The sequence below is a fragment of the Rattus rattus genome, chromosome 12, assembly GCF_011064425.1.
Source record: "Rattus rattus isolate New Zealand chromosome 12, Rrattus_CSIRO_v1, whole genome shotgun sequence".
NCBI lineage: Eukaryota > Metazoa > Chordata > Mammalia > Rodentia > Muridae > Rattus > Rattus rattus.
The window spans coordinates 37,682,110-37,704,430 of NC_046165.1; the positions used below are offsets into that span (position 1 = coordinate 37,682,110).

General features: G+C 39.7%; 1 protein-coding gene across 2 annotated transcripts in view; it reads left to right on the forward strand.

Annotated features, from left to right (window-relative positions):
* The window catches only part of Diaph3 (diaphanous related formin 3), a 336,634-nt gene that overhangs the window by 228,483 nt on the left and 85,830 nt on the right, over positions 1 to 22,321 (forward strand). For both annotated transcript variants that reach the window (XM_032917289.1, XM_032917288.1), the window contains one exon: positions 16,321 to 16,560. In XM_032917289.1, coding sequence (XP_032773180.1) covers positions 16,321 to 16,560 — 240 coding nt within the window. The remainder of the gene's footprint in view (positions 1 to 16,320; positions 16,561 to 22,321) is intronic.

Consider the following 22,321-nt stretch of genomic DNA (forward strand, 5'->3'; position numbering starts at 1 on the left):
ACACTGATTCTGTTATGTGACTTCACTGATGAACTGTTCACAGAGTTTATATATTCGTATTATTTGTACACTAGCCACTATGGTAAGAGGAGTTGGAAAGCCCTAGTGATGGCTTTGAGGTTAAGAGTACTTAATGAGGAAGCATAAGGACCCGAGTTCTTATGCTCAGCACCCATAAGCAGCTGGCCTAGAACAAGACTGTCAACTCTAGGTTCACTGAGAAATCCTGTTTCACAGGAGTAAGACGCAGCAATGGAAGATGGATGATAGCTGGTGGTTTCTGGCCTCCTTGTAAATCAACACTTACAAACATGTATAATTCATACATGCATTACATACAACTTTGAATATACACCACACATAATGCATGGAATTCATGCATACACCTCTGAACACACAGCTGAAACTTGTATGAATAAATGTCTTAACCAAGGACCTCCATACTGATGGTTTCTGCTTTCCATTTCCACATCGCATTACTCCCACCCTACTGTGTTATTTCCAGGTTCAGACCTCTTGCAATATTGCCCAGCTGGAGATGTATGCACTAGAGGATAATATAATGCAATGGGAAACATTTCCAGATAGGTTTAGCCTTATATTGCATTTCTTTGCTCATGACCTGTTTTGTCTGTTTTTCTTTCCAAACCCAAAATAGCAATCTCTTTTTCCCCCCGGAGTCTCAGGACCCAAATGGGAGTAGATGTCCCTGCTTTTTAAGCAGCGTGGTGTAGACTACCTGATCTGAGTCCACACTCTTGTATGCCTGCTACCGTTCCCCATTTTTCTGTCCTATGTTACCAAGTGGAGTAGCTCTCTAGGGCTGTGCACTTTACCACTTCTCTGGGAAACCATACTCAGTTGTGTTCTCCTATTTAATTTACCCCAGGGATCCTGAAACACAGCTCGGTGCTGCTTTGACCACATATGTATTGGATTAATTAGGACACTTGTCTGACATTTTTGCCTCATGGTCTTTGCTTTGCTTATGTTTTTATTTTGTATTCAACTGTATGTTTCATTAACTTTCCTTATCTCGCACAACAGACCTTGCTCTTTTGAACGGATGAGTGTGTTTGTTTCCTTCCCTCTAATACTGGGTCAGGTTTCCTTTCCTCCAGCTCAGCTAGGATCCATTATTACTGCTCTTTTTCTTCCCTTCCCAGGGTGTCAGTTTTATGTTCAAGTCTAGATATTATTGTTATTAGGAATAAGGAATAGTCATTGATTTTTTTTCTTCCTTTAGAGAAATGCTAACATTAGTTTATTTACCACTAGCTTTCCCATTGCCAAATCCTTGTCTCAATATATTTCCCAAAATTCTTACCAGGCAAAGATTGCCTAAAAATTCCTCCAAACACTTGTGTTTTACATTATTTTTGTATGTTAGTATTGTCCTAACATTTTATTTACATGTAAACAGTAGACAAGACTTAGTATATAAATTTTAATTTATCGAAAAGCTTCCATTGTTAGTGATTTTCAAATGAAATTGATTGAATGTTCTTTTTTATTTTCTTATTGCTCCTTTATTCCTTTTTTTTTTCTCTCTATGAGCTTCATGCTATAGCAAAGTGCAGTGTTTTTGTTCTTTGATCAGAGATCCTGTAGACATCATTTCTGTGGACCCAATAGCCAAAATAAAGTACCCATGCCATTGAGTTCAATAGGGAAGGGTGTTGGACCTCTAGAGGCATTCTCTTAGGACTCTCATTGACACATTGTTTATGTTTTGTCTAAAGCTACTGTGTAGAATTTTATTTAGAAGTTCTACATTTTGAATGCTAATTAAGAGGAAAGAAGTTGAGGTGTGTGTGTGTTTGTGTGTATGTTCATGCATGTGGCAGTGCATGTGTGTATTTATGTGTACGCAGAAGACAACTTGCTGCCGGTGTCACATTTTTAGGCTCTTGTACCTTTTACTTTTTTCTTTTTTTGAGATGGGGTCTTTCATTGCTGGATATCATCTTCAGTAGGCTGAACTTGCTACCTTGCCATCCTGAGGGATCACCTGTTTCTGCCTTCCTCTAGTTATCAGTACGTGTTATCATGTTCCTCTAGTTATCAGTACGTGTTATCATGTTCCTCAAGTTGTCAGTACGTGTTGCAGCAACTTTTGGGGCTGGGGCAGGGATCTGGTATCAGACTATAGCTGTTTTGCTTGAAAGACAAACACTTAACTGGATGAGCTGTTTTTTCTCAGCTCGGAACTTTTCACAATCTTTCCCCATATATATATATATATATATTTTATTTAACTTGAGTATTTCTTATTTACATTTCGAGTATTATTCCCTTTCCTGGTTTCCGGGCAAACATCCCCCTAATCCCCCCCCCTTCTTTATGAGTGTTCCCCTCCCCATCCTCCCCCCATTGCCGCACTCCCCCCAACAATCACGTTAACTGGGGGTTCAGTCTTAGCAGGACCCAGGGCTTCCCCTTCCACTGGTGCTCTTACTAGGATATTCATTGCTACCTATGGGGTCAGAGTCCAGGGTCAGTCCATGTATAGTCTTCAGGTAGTGGCTTAGTCCCTGGAAGCTCTGGTTGCTTGGCATTGTTGTTCATAAGGGGTCTCAAGCTCCTTCAAGCTCTTCGAGTTCTTTCTCTGATTCCTTCAACGGGGGTCCCGTTCTCAGTTCGGTGGTTTGCTGCTGGCATTCGCCTCTGTATTTGCTGTATTCTGGCTGTGTCTCTTGGGAGAGATCTACATCCGGCTCCTGTCGGCCTGCACTTCTTTGCTTCATCCATCTTGTCTAAGCGGTGGCTGTATATGTATGGGCCACATGTGGGGCAGGCTCTGAATGGGTGTTCCTTCTGTGTCTGTTTTAATCTTTGCCTCTCTATTCCCTCAAAAGGGTATTCTTGTTCCCCTTTTAAAGAAGGAGTATAGCATTCACATTTTGGTCATCCTTCTTGAGTTTCATGTGTTCTGTGCATCTAGGGCAATTCGAGCATTTGGGCTAATAGCCACTTATCAATGAGTGTATACCATGTGTGTTTTTCTGTGATTGGGTTACCTCACTCAGGATGATATTTTCCAGTTCCATCCATTTGCCTATGAATTTCATAAAGTCATTGTTTTTGATAGCTGAGTAATATTCCATGGTGTAGATGTACCACAATTTCTGTATCCATTCCTCTGTTGAAGGGCATCTGGGTTCTTTCCAGCTTCTGGCTATTATAAACAAGGCTGCTATGAACATAGTGGAGCATTTGTCTTTATTATATGTTGGGGCATCTTTTGGGTATATGCCCAAGAGAGGTATAGCTGGATCCTCAGGCAGTTCAATGTCCAATTTTCTAAGGAACATCCAGACTGATTTCCAGAATGGTTGTACCAGTCTGCAATCCCCTTTCCCCTTATAACTAAACCAAAACCTGTTATAGTCTCTTATGTTGTGTAATTTGGGAACCTGCTTTGTTTCCCTATCTAGGAGATACTATGTCTCCCATGGTCTTCGCTTAGTACTTACTTGGTTTCTTACTCCTTCTCTTGGAATTGCCCACTCTTTTACTTCTGGTTACACTAATAAATACAGTTAGACAGTGCTTTTTGCCCACCTGTCTTCCTTTATATGTCTTCTTTGCATATGTTTCTCAGTAGTCTCATCCATTCTACCCACTGGCTGATTGTCATGTTTGGTCAGTATCTCATTGTTCTCTCTCACTCTGCATGGCTTTCAGGCTCAAATCACATCTCTGTCATCTTCACAAAGATTGACATTACTTCCTATGGATGACTAGAGAAGTTACTTGATTAAAGCACACTGAGGACTTAATTAGAATGCTCCCAGAATGCTTCCACCTATTTATTAACCTGAAGAGTAACTTGAATTAAACACTAAATAGATTTCTGAAAAGCCTCTGCTTTCTTTGTAGAAGTCCCCAAATGAATTTTCTGTCCTACTGGAGAAGCACAATAAAAACACAAACAGTCAAAGCTAAGAAACCCAGCAAGGTATCATTGTTAGCAAGCCTATGTTTTCTTTTTTTATTGGTTATTTTATTTATTTACATTTCAAATGTCATCCCCATTCCCAGATTTTCCTTCACAAGTCCCCTAACCCTCTTTCTTTCCCCTGCCTCTATGAGGGTGCTCCCCCACCCATCCACCCCACTCCTGCCTCAGCAGCCTATCCTGGGTTGTCAAGCCTCCACAGGACCAAGGGGCTCCCCTCCCAGTGAAGCCAGATAAGGCCATCCTCTGCTACATATCCAGCTGGAGCCATGGGTACTCCCAGTTCTTTGGTTGGTGGTTTAGTCCCTCGGAGCTCTGGGGGTTCTTTAATATTGTTTTTTCTTTTTATGAGGTTATAAACCCCTTCAGCTCCTACAGTCCTTGCCTTAACTTCCCCGTTGGGGACCTTGCCCTCAGTCCAATGTTTCACTGTGTACACCTGAATCTGTATTGGTCCTGCTCTGGCAGAGCTTCTCAGTGGACAGCTCATCCAGCTCCTGTTAGTAAGCCCTTCTTGGCCTCAGCAATAGTCTGGGTTTGGTGTCTGCGGATGGAATGGATCCCTAGGTGGAGCAGTCTCTGGATGGCCTTTCCTTCAGTTTATTCTCCACTCTTTGTCCCAGCATTTCCTTTTGACAAGTGGAATTCTGGATTAAACTTTTTTGAAGTGGGTGGGTGCCCCCTCTTTCAACTGGGGGCCTTTCCTATCCACTGGATATGGTCTCTACAGGTTCTCAATCTCCTTTGTTGGGTATTTTAGCTAAAGTCCTCCCTGGTGGGTCCTGGGAACTTCTTGGGTCCCTGGAATCTGGGACTTTCTAGTGGCTACACCCAATTCCTCCTCCCCCACTGCTACACACCTACTTTTAAATTCCTGACTCTCTGTACTTCTTCCCTATCTCCTCCCATATCTGAACTGGTTCTTTTTTTCCTCCTTTTCCTCTCTTCCTCCCTGATCCCTCGCTCCTTTACCTCCCAGAGATTATTCTCTTCCCCCTACTGAGTATTCCTGAGTATTCCACACTTTGTTGTGATCTTCTTTCTTCTTGAGTTTCATATGGTCTGGGAGTTGTATTGTGGGTATTCTAGCTTCTTTTTGGCTAATATCCATTTACTATTGAGTACATACCATTCTATTCTTTTGTGACTGGGTTACCTCACTCAGGAAAATATGAAGCCTATATTTTCAATAAATATATAGCCCCTTAATTAATGTGGTAGCATCAGAGAAAGAGCAAGATTGTATAAAATGGCACACAAAATTCCAGTGAATTAGTCATATAAGTGTTATTTTGAGTAGCTTGTGTTTATACATATGAACTAGTTCTCAAACATTACAGAAAAATGCTTCTATCTCATTACTTCTAAATACATTTTTCTGAAGCCTTGGTGCTTGTCCTTGTAGGCAGTTCCAATGCTCCTGCCTCAGCATCCCCCCAAAAGAGAAAGAACAAACAAACAAAAATTCATGAATATTTCTTAGTGGTATTTATTAGCTTTTGGACCGGATGATCAACTATCTTATTCAACCCTATGAGTTGTGTTGTTGAAGCAATCGTTTGGATCCTTCCTCCAGCTTATGACTTTTCTATTCTGTGATTAACTCTTACTTCATCCTCTGACTGAAAAGTCTTCAATATGTAATTAAAGATTTGCAAGTTTAGATGCTTTAGCCAAACTGACACTTCAGTGGAAGTATATTTATAGTATTTTAATGAGTTTTCAAATCCATCCAGTTCAGTGAAATTTGCAAAACCATGAAAGGATTGCATTTTTCTATGTGATCATTTAATCCACGTCAATGAAATGGCAGCTGCAAGCCAATGTTAAAGAAGAATAGATACACTTTTTATTTACTTTTTTACTTATTTATTATTTATGCGTCTTATGCTATGGTCATGTTACGTAGCCCTGCTGCCTCTGAACTTTCTGTCTTCTAGCCTTATCTTCTAGAATCCTTGAATCACAGTCTATTGTAAAACCCAGCTAAAATTGGCAAAAAAAAAAAAAAAAAAGTTTCTCAAAAATATTAAGAAAAGATGTAACCTTAGTATGGTGATTGAATAAGAATGCCCTCATAGACTCATGTATTTGAATGCTTAGTCATCAGACAGTAGAATGTTTTGAGAAGGATTTAGGACTCATGACCTTTTTGGAGTAGGTATGACTTGTTGGAGAAAATGTGTCAGAAGCCCACAGTAGGGCAAGTGATCCTTGCCTGTGGATCATGATGTAGCTTTCAGCTACCGTTCCAGCACCACACATGCTGCCATGGTCTCTGCCATGATGATAATATACTACTCCTCTCAAAATTGTAAGGTAACTCCCACAATTAAATATCTTATTTTATAAGAGTTGTGTTGCTCATGGTGTCTCTTAACATGTAACAGTGTAGGATAGGTAGCACGAGTTGGTAGCAGGAGTGGCATATTGCCGGGACAAGCTCTGACCATGCTGTTTGTCAGATGAATATGGATTTTTGGACTTTGGACTAGAAAAGCAGTTGGATGCTTCAAGTGCATGGGCCATCCTAGTCGGAGCATAGAAAAAAGTAGTGATGAGGGTGATGTGTCATGTGTTCATGTGTCAAGAAGGTTCAGAGTGGCAGAATATTAGCAAGTCGCTTTCTTGTGATATTCTGGCAAAGAATGTGACTATGCCCTTGCCCTTCAATTTACCCTATTAGATTAGCGGAGGAGATTTCAAGAAAGCTTAGTAGTGCCTGTTTCGTGCTGTTAATTGTGGTCATTCTTATACAGGTCTACAGGGAAAATGAGCAAGTTGGGGATGGGAAAATGCACAACGTAGGGTTTAAGGAGAAAGGAAACACTAAGATCTATTTGTTGTAGTCAAATCCAGTGTTCCAGGAGATAAAAGGGTTTTAAGTCTAATGATAAATGGAATTAAGGGTGTGGTGACCTCCAGGTAAGTTCCCAAGTATCCAGGCTTCCAGCTTACTAAAATGATTAAAGAAAACCTAGGCAGTGCTAGTAACCTTTAATTGTTGTTAAAGCTGATGCAAATATAGCTAAAGGACAGGGTCATGTTCCAGCACCAGCAAGAAGCAGAACTTGGCAAATTTGACCACATACTTATGTCTTTAGAGTGAAGAATGTAATAAACGGTGTTTCCATTTTACTTAAGGATAGCTTTAGAGGCCAAATGTGTGTGTATTGGACATGTTCCTGAATGGAAGCCCAGAGAGGTCCTTGTATAAACCTGTGAATGTGAAAATTGGATTGTGTTGGACACCCCAAAATATTGAAGAAGCCAGAACCATGGGATGCTCATCAAACAGAGCTGCATAGTGAGCGTTGAACCAGCCCGAGTGATGTTGCAGCCAACAAAGCTGAAGAACCATTTGCCCTCAGGCATGTAGATGTTGCTTTGGGGTTTGCTTCAGTCCAGTGTTTCCTCGCTGTGCTCTCTTTCCTCTGTTTTGGAAAGGCAGGGTATATTCTGTATCTTTGAATATTAGACATATCTGAAATGTTTTTTTATCCTGATTTTTAAAGCTAAGAGATTGTGTCTCAGAAGAGACTTTGAACTTTCGGATTTCAAACAATTTTGAAACTGTGACAGAAGTTGGAATGAATGCATTTCTGCATTATTATATTGCTACAAGTCATTGGGGGCCAGGGACTAGAGGATGGTTTTGATAAGAATGGCGCCTATAGACTCATTTATTTGTATGCTTAGTATTCAGGGAATGGCACTACTGGAGAAGTAGTAGGAGTGTGTCTTTATTGGTGGAGGATGTGTGTCACTGGGGGCAGAATATAAGTTTTCAGAAGCTCATGCTCTCTCTGTCTCCTCATGTCAATGCCTCCCCCACTCCCCACCTCCACTATCTGTCCATCTCTGTTTGCAGGATGTAGCCCTCTCAGCTACTGCACCTTCCAGCAGCATGAGTGCTGTCATGCTCCTGATATAATGATAATGAACTCAACCTCTCCAACTGTAAGCAAGCCCCTGAATAAATGTTTTCTTTGAAAGAGTTGCCTTGTTCATGGTCACAATATCTTCATAGCAATAGAAGAGTTAGACAGTTGTCATTGGCGACACAATGGCATTCATCATAACCAAATAGATTATTCTCAATCTTCATATTTTATTAGGCATCACACAGTGTCTTTTGCTACCTTTCTCCATATTCTCCATAGTCATTTTCGTAGACAGACTGCTAGTTGGGAAAAACTGCCCATCTTTCTGCCTGTCTTTTTGTACAGATGGGATACCATGGTAGGTACGGGTTCCACTACTGAGCCTACATTCTTTTTTTTTTTTTGGATTGAACTTTTTTTTTTTATTAACTGAGTATTTCTTATTTACATTTTCGATTGTTGTTCCCCTTCCAGGTTGCCGGGCCAACATCCCCCTAGCCTCCCCTTACTCCCCCCATTACTGCCCTCCCTCAACAATCACATTCAATGGGGATTCAGTCTTAGCAGGACCAAGGGCTTCCCCTTCCACTGGTGCTGAGCCTACATTCTTACCTGAGGTTTTCTCTTTTCCATTCTGAGATTTCTGCACTTTAATTGGACTATTTTGCAATTGATTGTAGCTTGGGTACAGAATATACTGTTTCACAGAAGAGGGTAAGTAAATGGTTTAGCCTTTATAAAATGTGGTCCTCCATGCGTTTTAGTTTGAAACTGTTAGCCCTACTTTATATCATCTCATCTTCTTGGCTGAGGTGTCTTTCTGCAGTCTTTACAATTTCTTTTAACTGCACTGTCAGTATTTTTTTTTTTTAACTTTCTTGCTCATGTTGTTTTCCTATTTTGTTAATTGTCTTTGTAGTGTGTATTTTAATTTAGGATACATTTATTTAGCCTGGGTGTGTGCCAGCCCACACGGGGGAGCATGTGGCATGGTCAGAGGACAATTTTCAGAAGTCCTCTGTCCTTGCACCACCATGTTCCCCGTAATAGAAGTCAAGTCAGTGGACTCGGGAACAGTGCCCTTTGCTTCAGTCCCATCCCAGCAGACCTAGGGAATGCATGTTTAAGGAGATTCAGTGGAAACTCCCCTGTTTCCGTCCAGTCGTGATCGCACAGACCTACGCTTCTAGGATCTGGGGAGTAACAGCAGGGGGATCCAGTATTCAAGGCAGCCTTGCCAGCAGAGGTTTGACAGCTTCCGTCTGAGAAGAATATTAAGACATCAGTGCTGTGAAGCCCTGTCTGTGTTTACTTGCTTATACTCCACCACTTTCCTTCTTCCTCAGAGATTGCCTTTAACAGTTATTCTAGTGTCAGGAATTCTTTTTGGGTTTCTTTTCATTTATCTGGTGGTTTCTTACATCATAACTCGGAAGAAACCTGGTTTCTGCTTTTCCGCAGCATGTTTTCCCATTCTTTTCCTTCCATGGTTTCATTCATTTCCACTGTCTCTTCATCCATTCACATTTCCTTGTTTTTACTGTTTACTGCTGTGGGGCTCAAACGCCAAGTCGTCATGAAAGTATTGATTATCATGATGCCATCTGCCTTCACTCTTTACTTCTGTATCCTGTATTTTCATTCTTTCATAACACCAATGGCTATCCTTCTTTTCCTATGGTGGCAATCCCTCTTGTGTTTCTTGGGCTGTAGGTGCCCTTTAAACTCAACGTACATCTAAATAAAGCCATGAAATTGTTGCTCACTTTGATTATAATTTTGGAGATTGTGTTTCTATATTTTATCTTGCAGATTTAAAATAGTATATAATCAAAGTACAAAGGAACACATTTGTATTTACACTTGGATTGTGTGGTTTTCTTTTTGCTGGCTTATACATTGTCTTTCTGTTTTTTACAGAAGCATGATGCTTTCTCGTTAGACCATCTATAAAACACTGAAATTTCATTGCATAATTGGCTTAATTCAGTTCATTTGGAAAAACAAAACACCATTAGAGTCACATCCTAATTACTAGTCATACATCATTCATTAGGGATAAAGCCTACAGTGTTTTGCACGTATAAGCACAGAGGTCTCTAATGATTCAGCACTTTGCCAGCAATGTTTATAGGGGGCTTTTCAGCTAAGACTGTCAGCAGTGCCTTGGATCTTTTCTTCTGTATTGTAGTAGTCTGAATATAGAGGTCACATGGATCCTCGTAAGGCTTTTCAGTGAATATAGTGGGAAATGAGACTATAGTTAGCTAAATTACTGTAGAATTAGACAATTTTCTTTAACTCCTACCTTAATGTATAATTATTGAAGATATATCTTGGCTCATTAAAAGTTTTATTCCATGTTCTTTAAACTACCATTGTGTTTGAAAGGTCTGTGAAGGTCAGTTATCATGGAACTCAGGAAATGCTGTAAGGACTGTTCACTGAGTATGCTGATCTCATTGTAACATGTTATACACATGTGGAACTTTTGATACGGATTATATATACATGAAACTTTGGATATAGGTTACTGTATATATTTAAAGTATTCCTGTGTCCACAAATCATCTTCTTGTGAATTATTGCTATTAAGTAGGGAAAGCCTAACAAGAGAATCTTGTGGATAGCAGTTTATATAGGCATAATATAGAGTGTGATAGGACATATGAGGCAAATATTAATAACTGGGAAATTTGGGTAACAAAGGCTTCTTTATTTTAATAATAGAAAATGTTTCATAATAAAATGCTTTTAGAATTCTACTTCTAGTAGTGTCAGAAACCTTAAAATATATAGGAATAAGTTTAACCAATTTAAGAGAACCATGTAGAATATAAGGATTGGAGGCAGTGCACTGGCTTACTGCTTCAGACTGGACTATGTAGGGCCATTTGAGTTCCAAGACAAGAGAAACTCACAGATCTCCAGAACTCAGCCTCAGCCTTCGTCCTGTTGATATATTTCCACCATCAACTGCAAAGATAAGTTGCAGTAGAGGATATAGCAGTCTGTAGGACTAAAGATGCAGGGGCTGTGCCAAAGGGACGTGAGCACAGACGGAGGAGATCTACCTTGAGTCAGTCAGTGTCCTGGGCTGACACTGAGCAAACGGCCAGAAGAAGCTTCAGCAGGACGAGTGAGTAATAGAGCATCTGGAAGTCCAGTGACCCTGGAAGCTCCTGGGCTTCTGGCCCTGCCCAGTGGGAAGAAACAGTTTATCAACATTCTTGATATTGACTTGAACAAAGGGGAAAAAAAGAAAGAAAATGGTTTCAGGCACGAGGGTCACCACCATAGGGAAAGGTCCCTCCCCACCACAAAAACTAAAGGCAAGCTTATTCTTCGGGGACGAGTTTGGGGACTGAATACTACTTAGTTAGAATGCCCTTAATTTACAGAGCTTCTCAAGCACAGCAGGGATGGAAGGAAGCCCCTGCCAGCCTAGGTGATCACTCCGTGCCTGGTTTACCTGCTGAAGGAAGAACCCGTAATCTTCAAAGGGAGGCCGTGGGTTTGAAATGGGTGCAGGTTTGCACTTATGACATTGAATACAGAACTTAAAATTTGAGGAGTAAGAAAGCTAGACAAATTGTTAAGAAAAATGGCAAAACAAATCGCTTTCCAAATTGTTTCAACTATGGATTGCACTTCTATAAGCATAGTGTAGATCTGGGGATGGGTGAGGGATAGGGGCAGACAGGGGAAATGAAAATGTTCCTTAATTAAGAAATATTTGCAAAGAAATGAAGTGACTCAAAATGTACCATATGGGAATGCTTGAACTGAAAAGTTCAATAACTAAATTGAAAATTTTAATTCATAGGTTTAATAGTATATTGGAGCAAGCAGAGGAGTCAGTGAAACTGAAGGCAGATTTATACAGAGTATAAATGTACAAGTCTTGGCATTGCTTTGCTTCTATGAAGCATGTAAAAATTATACCATATGTACTTTGCTGTTGTTTAGTTTTCTTAAATAATTTTAGCATAACAGCTTTAATATCATAAGGCCACATTTATTTTAAAAACATCTTTGATATTCTGAGTACTACCCAGACATAAGGCACATGGATAGGTCCCCCCCCGCCCCCTTTCAGTTTTTCTCTAAATGAAATTAACTTCTTTCCCCTGAGTTTTCTGGAGATCATGAGCATATTGGCCTGCTAACAGTGGAAGATAGACAATTTTTTCCACATAATTAGAAAGACTGCGTTTAAAACTTTCTTTTAATGCCTTTACTCCTGTTAGATCCCAGCCAGCACTCTCTCAAAGTACTGCCCTTGCCTTTCAGAAGCTACAATGTAGTTCCCATCCGCGCCATTGCTTATCATCCCTCTCCCACAGACAATGGAAGACTTTGCTCTTAGACAAGTCTAAGCATACACTGTATCAGGAAAGGGGAACCACATCTCAGCACTGTAGGTAACAGCCAAGTGCATGAAGGAGAGCTGAGAGACGTCAAGATGATAACGGGCCAAAGCTGGAAGGACCATGCTTTGCGTGTGTTGCTTAGTAACTATGTTTGGGAAGTAAAGTTCATCCTTGTAAGAAAACCTAGAGCTACAGCTTGAGGTCCATTCCAGTTGCTTTATAAATTGAGACTGAATTTTCATACTGTGGTGCTAATGCTTCACTAACAGCAAGGTAGCTAGAAGCCCAGAGCCTGCTGCTAGTCCTGTGACCTGAATGTCTGTTCCACCCTTCCTTATAGTGATCTGTTTACCAGGCATAAGGGCAGCTAGGATTGGACCTGCCATCTTTTCAGTCAATAAGTTACTGCAGTGATAGAAATGTCACTGGTTAGTTTTAGGGCTTTAGAGAATATTGACAAGGATACTAATCACTCAAACTTCTTTTGAGGTAAGACCACATAAATTCTGCAAAGTAGAGAAGGAGAAAAATTCTTCCAGTTTTTAATAAGTGCAACTCCTGACTATAATAAAAGACACTATAACAAGAACTGTATTGAATGGTAGTACAGAGTTGTTATAAAAAATAAAAATAGATTTAGTTTTTCTTTATGGAATAGTGGATAAAATTACCCTGTAATGAAATTATGGGATGCTACCTCTTCTGCTGTTTGAGACAATACTAAATGAGAAGCAGTGGGCCCCAAGAACAGTAACTAGGACTTCAGTTCCTCTCCCAGGGTAGAATGGATCTAGTCTAGTCTCATGTGTTCATTGGCTTTTGTGTTTCCTTACACCACTGCTCCTGTGTGTGCCCAAGAAACAAAATTTTGAAGTAAAAGTTACTTTTTTTGTTCTTGAACTTGTGTCTTCTGTGTTGTTCTCTGTGAATAGTGGCATCAACTGTATTGTTCTGCCTTCAGTAGTAGGACTGCTGTGCTAGCGAGAGAGCTCAGTGTTCAGTTAACTGGCTGCTTTCCCAGAGAGCCTGGGTTTATTTCTCAGGTGCTGGATAACCATCTGAGTGTTGTTGCCAGGGGTCTGACTCCCTCTCCTGGCCCCTGTGTGCACTGCAGGTACATGGTGCAGATAAGAAGGTACAACTCTCACACACATAAAATAAACAATAAATCTTTTTAAAAAAGTTTTTAAAAAATAAGTCTAAAATCAAAACACTTTTTAATTTTTAGCTTAATGTTCAGATTATAAATCAGTATGATAGATTTGGGTATCTTGAGATTATACTATAAAAACTATATCTTAATTGTGAAACGAAATCATAGCTTTTCTGCCCTGATTTTCTGATTATAATTTAGCTTGCAGTCCAGTCTATTGCTCCTGACTCCTGTTCTGTTTCTCCCCTTTTGTCACCTCCAATGCTTCCTGCTGCCTCTCTGGGTGCTAGTCTAGCACCTGGCTTTCCTGTTCTGCACGCAGATGACTGAGAGCTTCCTAAGAACAGGACGCAACTCCTCAGTCTTGGTAAAAATGGGAGCTGGTGAGGAGCAGAAAGGCTTTTCAAGTTTATAGAGATATTCTTCCACTGTTACCCTTTTTAAATTTTAGTGTGCCTAGAGAAGCAACTGTTCATTTCAAATCTTATGATTGTTGTAAATCTCAAGACCGTGGACCATTGCCCTGAGGTGGTCCCCATCTTTAAACTAGGAATCCACTTGGCCTAGGGAATCCTTGTCATTCTTGGCTACCACGGAACTCAGGTTGACCTCTGAAGTTCCCATTTCAGCTCAGTAATTTTTTTCATATAGGAAATCTAGTAGCAGCCAAATATGGGTTTATCCAAGTTTACAGGGGAGAGCAATAGGAAGCAGAAAGCTAATGAAAACAAAGGTGCTCCTCGTGGCCGCTTTTTTGTAGGTTTCTTCCCGTGACTTTGCTTTGTCAGGGTTTTCGTGCACATGCAGAGCTCCGCTCTGCATTACATCATAGACTTTCTCTTCACAGTACCTGTCCTTGGTGCCAGATACACTCATTAGTCATACAAATCTGGGTTATGTTTCTTTAGGAAAATTAATTACTTTATGTTGGCTACATATGGTTAGCTTGTCAGAAGGAAAATTTTAACATATTTTGGGGTGGTATAATGTAGGCAGTTAACCAGCCTTTCTTTCCCCTTCCTCTTTGTGCATAAATAGTACATTAATCTATGCTGCGATTATCATATTTTGTAATGCCTCAGCATTACATTGCACGGGGAACAAGAAAACGGTGACTGCACTGGACTCCATAATCACGAGTGGGGGCCAGTGTGAACCAGAGTTGTCATGGGCTTTATGCCACCTTTTGAGTGGCCATGATCACATGCCCTACATTTTAGTGCTCTTCTTTGTTCTTCCCCATCCTAAAGGTATTACATTTAATAAGTAGCATCCGCACTGCCAGGGAATGTGGGTGTCTGACATTGCTGTGTTTAAAGATTGAACAATAATCCAGGAAAATTAATCTGTTTGGGGTCATTCAGTGTATTTTAATTCTAGTCAAATGAGATTATGAGGGGTAATCACAATTTATCCCTACTTTTTTTGTGATAGAGATCTAAAAGGATCAATTTATGCACTATAGGAATTAAAGTTCTAATATAGTGACCCGTTCTCATTCTATAATTTTGTATTGCTTAACCTCTAAAGTACATTAAAAATACTTTGTTGAGTCTACTTCCTTTTTATTCTGTTGTAGATGAAGGTGCTTTCTGTTTTCTTTTTCTCTAGACAGGAGTTGCATACGTTCTTTGAAACCAAGGAAAGGGAAAATATTTATCGGGCCTGTAGAGTGAGTTTTTACGAGATGCTCTGGTTTGGCTCTTCGAAGCTTGCTTATTGCACTGCACACACATGATGTGTCACACGAGTGCAGATGAATTACCATGTATGTTACTGTTGATGAGGATTCGGCTCATCAGAAGATATTCATTCAAAGACAATTCATGCATTCAAAAAATAAGTAGGACTCCAGTCCTATCTATTTTAAATAACAATTTAAATGACATCGTTCTGCGCATATTTCATTTCCTTGAACCATCCTGACTTTTATTATATCTGTTCTACAAGCTTCATTTAACATTCTATTTCACCCTTTCCTTAGGATCTTGGACATGCACCTTCATCTCTTAACCCGTTGTATGCTCACCGTTATCTGCGCTCGTCTCAAAATTCCTTTGATGGTTGCTTGAACAACTTCAACAGGTTTACTATCACTGCTCCATTAGCTTACCAAGGTCTCCTGTTGCTAATGTATTTCATCAAGGAAGCTGTCAAACCGACGTAGGTTTTGAGCTCTACCTAAGTGGATTTTTGCCTCACAAACTAGAATAAAGGGCGTGAACTTAGGACGAACGGGCCTTTGTTCTTTCTCGCCATTGAGCCTTCTGTATCCTCAGCAGCAAAACCAAGTCTCCCTAGTTACCTTGGCATGTGACAGCCCTGTGGCTTTGTGCTACTCTGTCTCTTGCTACGCCCATGTTTTCTACCTCTGATTCTGCTAATTTAGTATGTGTCAGGAGTCATTCTACTTTCTGTGTTTCTGAAGAAAGTCAATTTAGTACAAATTGGGACCTATTTACTCTTCCTCTATCTAACAGATACTGTTAGTCAGCAGGGCTTCTGAGGACAGCAATTGCTATTTGAGGCAAACAAACCATTTTTAGACCTTTCTGAATATGTTTTATACATGACCCAGTATATTTCAGTATTGAACAAAGATTATTTAGTGATGCGGTGCCTGCTTTGTAGTCTGTTTCCTGTGTATGCTGTTATATTTCTTAAAACTTTGGCTTTTGTTTTAATGTTTATTTGATTGCTTAATTAAACTTCACTCTTTCATTAAAGCTCTCTTTTCATTGCACATCTGAATTTTTAATTTTGTTTTTGAAGGATGGCTGGATTCCTTACAGAAACAAGCAGCTTTCCTCTTCCTGCCATCAGTTTCAGGGGACATATTGCTTCTTCCGTACTGTCATACCAATAAATCATCCCAGATTACTTGCCGAGGTACAGTGCTGAAGTATACCATGCATTTTAAAGGAAATCTGCTATTTTCTTTTCAATCAGATGAGCAATGTGAAGAGACTCCGGCCACGGCTCACTGCTATTCTCTTTAAGCTTCAATTTGAAGAGCAGGTGAACAACATCAAACCTGACATCATGGCTGTCAGTGCTGCCTGCGAGGAGATCAAGAAGAGCAAAAGCTTTAGCAAGTTGCTGGAACTTGTGTTGCTAATGGGAAACTACATGAATGCTGGCTCCCGGAATGCTCAAACCTTCGGATTTGACCTTAGCTCTCTCTGTAAAGTGAGTTTGTTTTTTAACACACATATTTGCCTGAACACTTACTTTTAAATGTCAACCCTGATTACATTATTTAAATATTTTTATTGTGATGGGCTCATTATCAAGAACTTGAAATGAACCATGAACTCAAACCTAGAGTGAACTGAGCTAATGTACTCAACCTCTGAACTAAATCCAAATATTAATTTTCTCTGATCTGCACGTCCAACTGAAGGATTTTGTTTAATAACTAAATTATATCCTAAACCTATGCTTTCTCAAACCAATGAAATAGAACATCAAAACATTATTTAAGCTTTATATTTATTTAGTTCAGGTACCGTCATCTAGTTTATGGCTTAGGACTGTTGAATCTTTTGATTTTAACTATTTAAATATTTCTTTGATGTTTTGTATAAGATTTCTTTATTTATGAAAGGAAAAATATTAGGATTACTCATTTCAGAACTCATTGATGAGTTGAAACTGTTGTGAGAACTGCGTGAGTTTAAATAATTCTTTATTTTTCCTGGTTTCTTTCAGCTTGATTTTCCTTGTAGCAAACGCATTCAGCGTTTTGTACAGCAGACCACTTTCCTGGGTTGTGTGCCATTGTAATAATGCTTTAGTGATCTGCTTGCCACAAATTATTCTCAGTTACACATCGCAAGAATCCTTGTAGCATTCACACTCTGGCTAAGGGATTTAGTTTTTACTATCTCTAGCTTGGTAATGAATGTGAAAGTCTAAATCTGTTTCAGCTTTTGCTGTTGGTCAGTGGCCGTCTACATGGTAGCTTTGCAGTCACCTCACACTGTTGTCCTGACCCCCAGGCCTTCGCAGACACCAGTGCTTCATTGAATTTTTCTCTTCCTCTTTTATTTTCCTGCCTTTGTCACCACAGCTTTCTGTCTTTGGTTGCATCCTCTGCTGTAGGTAACACTTTTCCTGCAACACAGACCCAAGGCTTTAGTGCTGACTCAGGGTAAAATCCTATGATGTGTGGTTTACCCTAACATGTTAGGCATGGTGGAACTCTTATTTTCTATAGGTAAACCACAATTATATTTGTTTGCTTCTTTTTATTTACTTATTCATATTATGATAATTCAGTGCTTTTATGGAGCTGTTTACAAAATCCTAAGGCAGTGATGTTAGACTGGAGATACTAGCTCAGCAGGAAGATGGTAGTGGCTACGTATTCAGAGAAGAAAGGAAATGCCGACTCCTGAAGGGTGTACATATTTCCTAGAAACAACTGTAAGGAAGAGAAAAAGGTTGCTATGATGCTTATTGTATGACATGTGTGGGTTCATGCTAGTCTAGTATTTTGCATTTTTCATACGACAGGATTTGGGGGAGATAAGACTGAGGTAGGAAGTCAGTAAAGGTCTCTAATTGCCATGCCCTGCAGTAGTGGTTTTTCTAAAGATACATTAGCTCCGTAAGCCAGGCTGTATGGTGATATGTTCAGGAGCATAAGTCTATTAGCAGACAGAGACGTTGAAGCCGCACTGTCTAGTTGAGGATATATTGAGGATATATTGCTACTTAAATTTGCTAATTCAGGTTTAAACTGAACTATGCTGTTATTTTCTTTCCTTAGTCATATTTACTACATTTGCAATGCAAATGAATGTATGTTCATATTATATATTCAGCCCATTCCCACCACTGCAGTAAGTCTTACTGGGAAGAGGAGTGACATATTTATAGTGCTAGAAATTTGGTGACTGGCTGACATGTAGTACCTCACTTATGACATCTTGTAAGAGGAAAGATAGGAAAGATGTTGTGGTAGAGAAAAGGGAAGGGGGCAAAGACAAGTTCTCTATTTGTGCTTTAACCACCTGGCAGATGCTCGACATGCTTGCAGTGTTAGTTCAAAAAGGAACTGGCTATTGTTTTCCTCCTTTGTGATCAAAATAAGATACCCTGCTATCTTAAAGGGAAGCTTCTTTAAGCTGTCTTATCAGAACACTTAGCAAAGTGTCTGGATGTCTGCTCCACAGTTATCACTAACAGTTAGGAGGATAGAGCTCCAAGCTAAGGTAGCAGCTTTGCAATGTGGAGTGGAACCATAGAATAGATTGAAGCTAGTGAACAGTGCCATAGCCTAAGCGGCATCCACAGGGTCTGGTGACGAGGAGGCTGAAGGAGAAGTCGGCAAGTTAGACTTCAAAATGAAGGGGGCCAAAGAAGATGACGGGGAGGGCACTGGAGAACCCAGTGCTACACCGAGATAACTACTGTGGTTTGCTCGTTGGCACACAGTGTCACTTCTACTTTAGGTGTTTCACCTTAGTAGTGTAGTTTCACGTACCAAACATGGGCCAGCTTTTCTCCTTCATAATTCTTCTGAAGGAGGTGTGAACGGAGACTCGGATTAATGGTGTGGCAGAGGCTAATGCAAGCTGGCACAGTGACTAGCTGAAGAGTCAAGCGGGTTGCTGCTTTGCTGTAGTGCAGCGGGTCTTCTTTATTCTGTAATGGGAAACAGACCCTCTCTCCTTGCTACAGCCATGGATGCATAGTGATTTTTAAATCTACACAAAAACAGTGCACACTGTTATTGTTTTACGGCAATTGCTCTGTAAACCAGTTAATCTGTCCTTGGATGAAAAGTTGTCTGTGTTCATGCATTGGTACTGGGCATTTTGGATCATCATTCTTTGGAGATTTCTGTTGTACAAGAGGCTAAATAAATACTACACCTTCACTTTTATTAGCCTGCGTGTCAAGATGAAAGCATGTATTGAATAAGATGCTATCTCAGCACGTTTGTTATCAGAAGTAGCAGCTTGATCTTTGACAGTTGTGATTAAATTTTCCCTCCGAATATAAAGCATTTGCTTTCTTGATAAGGCCCACATGGGGAGCTCTTTATTTACTTGACAGGATAAAGCCAAGAAAGGTTTTAGTCTCTTCAACATGCTGAGTAATTACATGGCTTTTAACATTCTAGATCTGAATATGTGTAAATTATATAATAATAATATAAAATAATAATAATAATAATAATAATAATAATAATGTAATTCTGGGCCTAGTAAATTAGTAGGACACTCTATAAGAAGTGTTTTCAAATGTAGTTTTCAGTGACAATATTGTTCCTGGTTTACTTATGGTTGTGATGAGCACCTTGTGTTGACTTCTCAAGGATAAGATGTGGAATGGAAATGAGGAACTGTTTGTCGCTTGTGAAATTGTCCGAAAGTTGTAATGCTTTGCACTTCAACTCAAAGTTGGCAGAAGGCAATTTTCTGTACTCATATACATATCACTCACACACACACACACACACATACACACACACACACACCCCTACCCATCCTGCTAATAGTAAAATATAAATCCATTTCCTTAGAAAACCATCATATAAATGGTAGATGTTTGTCTGACCAAAATGCTTACCTGTAAAATTTCTATCCCTTTAGTGATGAGAATGTTTCCTTATGAGAACTTACCAGCCTGGCCCAAAATGTTTTATTTTCAATTAAATTAGAATTCTAGCTAATGCATGAATTGACCTGATTATCAAAGTTGAGCATTACATTATAGTATATGACATAATTTTGACTTGTAATTTTAAGAAACAGATGGTTCAAATCTGCACACAGTGGTGCTGACATGTGTTTAATAATGTTTGCCAATATCTAATGAGATGTGTGATTTCTGAATAATAAATCCTAATCAATATTAGAGGATGCTGTAGATTTTTGTTCTAGATTATTAAACTAAGTGACTTCCTATATTGAAATAACCAGTTTTTGTTTTGTTTTTTGGAAAAATACACTGTTGATTCCACTTCATCGGCTTTATATCTTGTAGGGAATTTCTGGTGGTCTATGTCTAAAGAGTGGAATGTTCACTGTTAAAATGACAAAAGCGAGCACAACAGTGTTGTGTAGGCCTGGGCGTGAGAAGGAAAGTACCCACCTTCAGGGAAGGCAAAGCAGACTTGGTCTGAGTTTCTTTTTCTAGTGCAGAATCTTTTACATGACCTTCTGGATTCTTCTTTTCTTAGCATAAGCTCTCCTAAAGTAAAAGAACTTCACTAAATCTGTGATGGGGATGATTTAAACTGAAAGCATCCAATCTCCATTTTCTTTAATGTCTAATTGACTGTAGTGAGCAGCCTTTAAAATTGTGAGCATCTCCTACTTAAGTCATATTTCTTGATTTGCAACATGGAGTACCCTTTAAATACCGCTAATGCATTGTCGTCCTCGCCAGCTCCCCTAATTCTGAGTGTTTGGTGTGGCATTTTAAAATGGCTGCACTGGTGACAGTCGTGCCCAGCCCACATGCGGACTCATTCTGTCTCTTCTGCAAGGCTTATGTATTCCAAGTGGGAAATCCCCGACTGATGGTCTGGACGTCTACGTCACCAACAAACAAACAGGAGGAAAGGCAAACCGACCAACAGCAAAACAAAAACACAGGGAAACAACTTAAGGCACAGAGGCGAAAACAATCCCTAAAGCTGCTGCTCTTCCACCCTGCCAACCTGAGCAGTTGCTGAACAGGGAGAGTTTCGAAGAGAATGTGAATTCCAGACAGAGTGCGTGGAATGCAAGGCCAGGGTCCTGAGTCACTGTGCAAAGCCTTGCTTCCCACAGGTAGCATTTTAGTCAAGGCATGGAGAGTTAAGTGCTGCGGCCTACCCCGGGCGCTTTGAATTTTGCATATCTGTCATAGTTACACTGGTTAGGACTGTCGATTTCTGTGTGTGAAATTTTGACTTTCATGTGTCACTTTTTCATTTCCTCTGAAGCTATTTTTAAGAAAGATCTCTGCCAAACAAACCCATTGTTCCATCTGCATTCAGGGTTTTAGACGGATTTTTAGTTTTCTTCACATTGGCAGAATCATAGCAGTGCATGTTGGCACCCTTTGAAAGTACAGCAGCTATGGGCCAAAGACTCGCAAAGAACAAATGCCATTCTTATTTTACATATAGCCAATTAAATCACAGGAGTGCTGTGGGAAAGTTTGGAATGTTGATCCCCTTTTGAGTTTATTAATGCCTTAATCTGTAGCATTTCACCAAAAAATGTTTAGTTTGATTTACCAAGAAGTATCCCTCCTTACCCCTGTGTTTTATTGCAGTCGATACAGTGCCTTGTAAATTAGGACCATTCTTCTAATAAAGTATGCGAGTGTTTCATTGCTTGGGCATAGCCCATTGGCAAACATCTCTGCCTTCAAACTCACTTTTCTGCTTCCCAAAGCTTATGTTCCCTCAGCTAGCCACCCCTAGTGTTATCCTCAAAACCATTCCTATACAGACATGTACAGACAGACAGACTGACACCAGAGCTAGCAAGCAAGTTCTATTCTACCTCACCTGATTCCATTCAGCCCCACCTTTACATTTTCTAAATGAAAATTCAAAAGATACCCCATTCCCAAAACTCTAAGAAGCTTTTTGCTAACCTTTCTTTCATATTCCAAGATTTTTTATTGTTTGAGCATTTGAGGTGGGAGTGTCAGCAAATATGCAAACGTTATTATCCACATGGTAATAGCTTTATCAATTTTATTCTTAAGGCACATGTAGAATATGCTGATGAAATATATTCATAGCTAGAACTCACATATCAACATTGGGAGGGTATAGTGGGACTGACCTTTCTTAAATGAAAATAAATTTATTACACTTTGTTGAGCATAATGAAAATAACATTTAAGGGATATTTCAGTCTTACATGTATATATCAGATGGTATATTATATTACATTCTAAATCTTATGTACGAATATGTAAGAAACTGCATGTA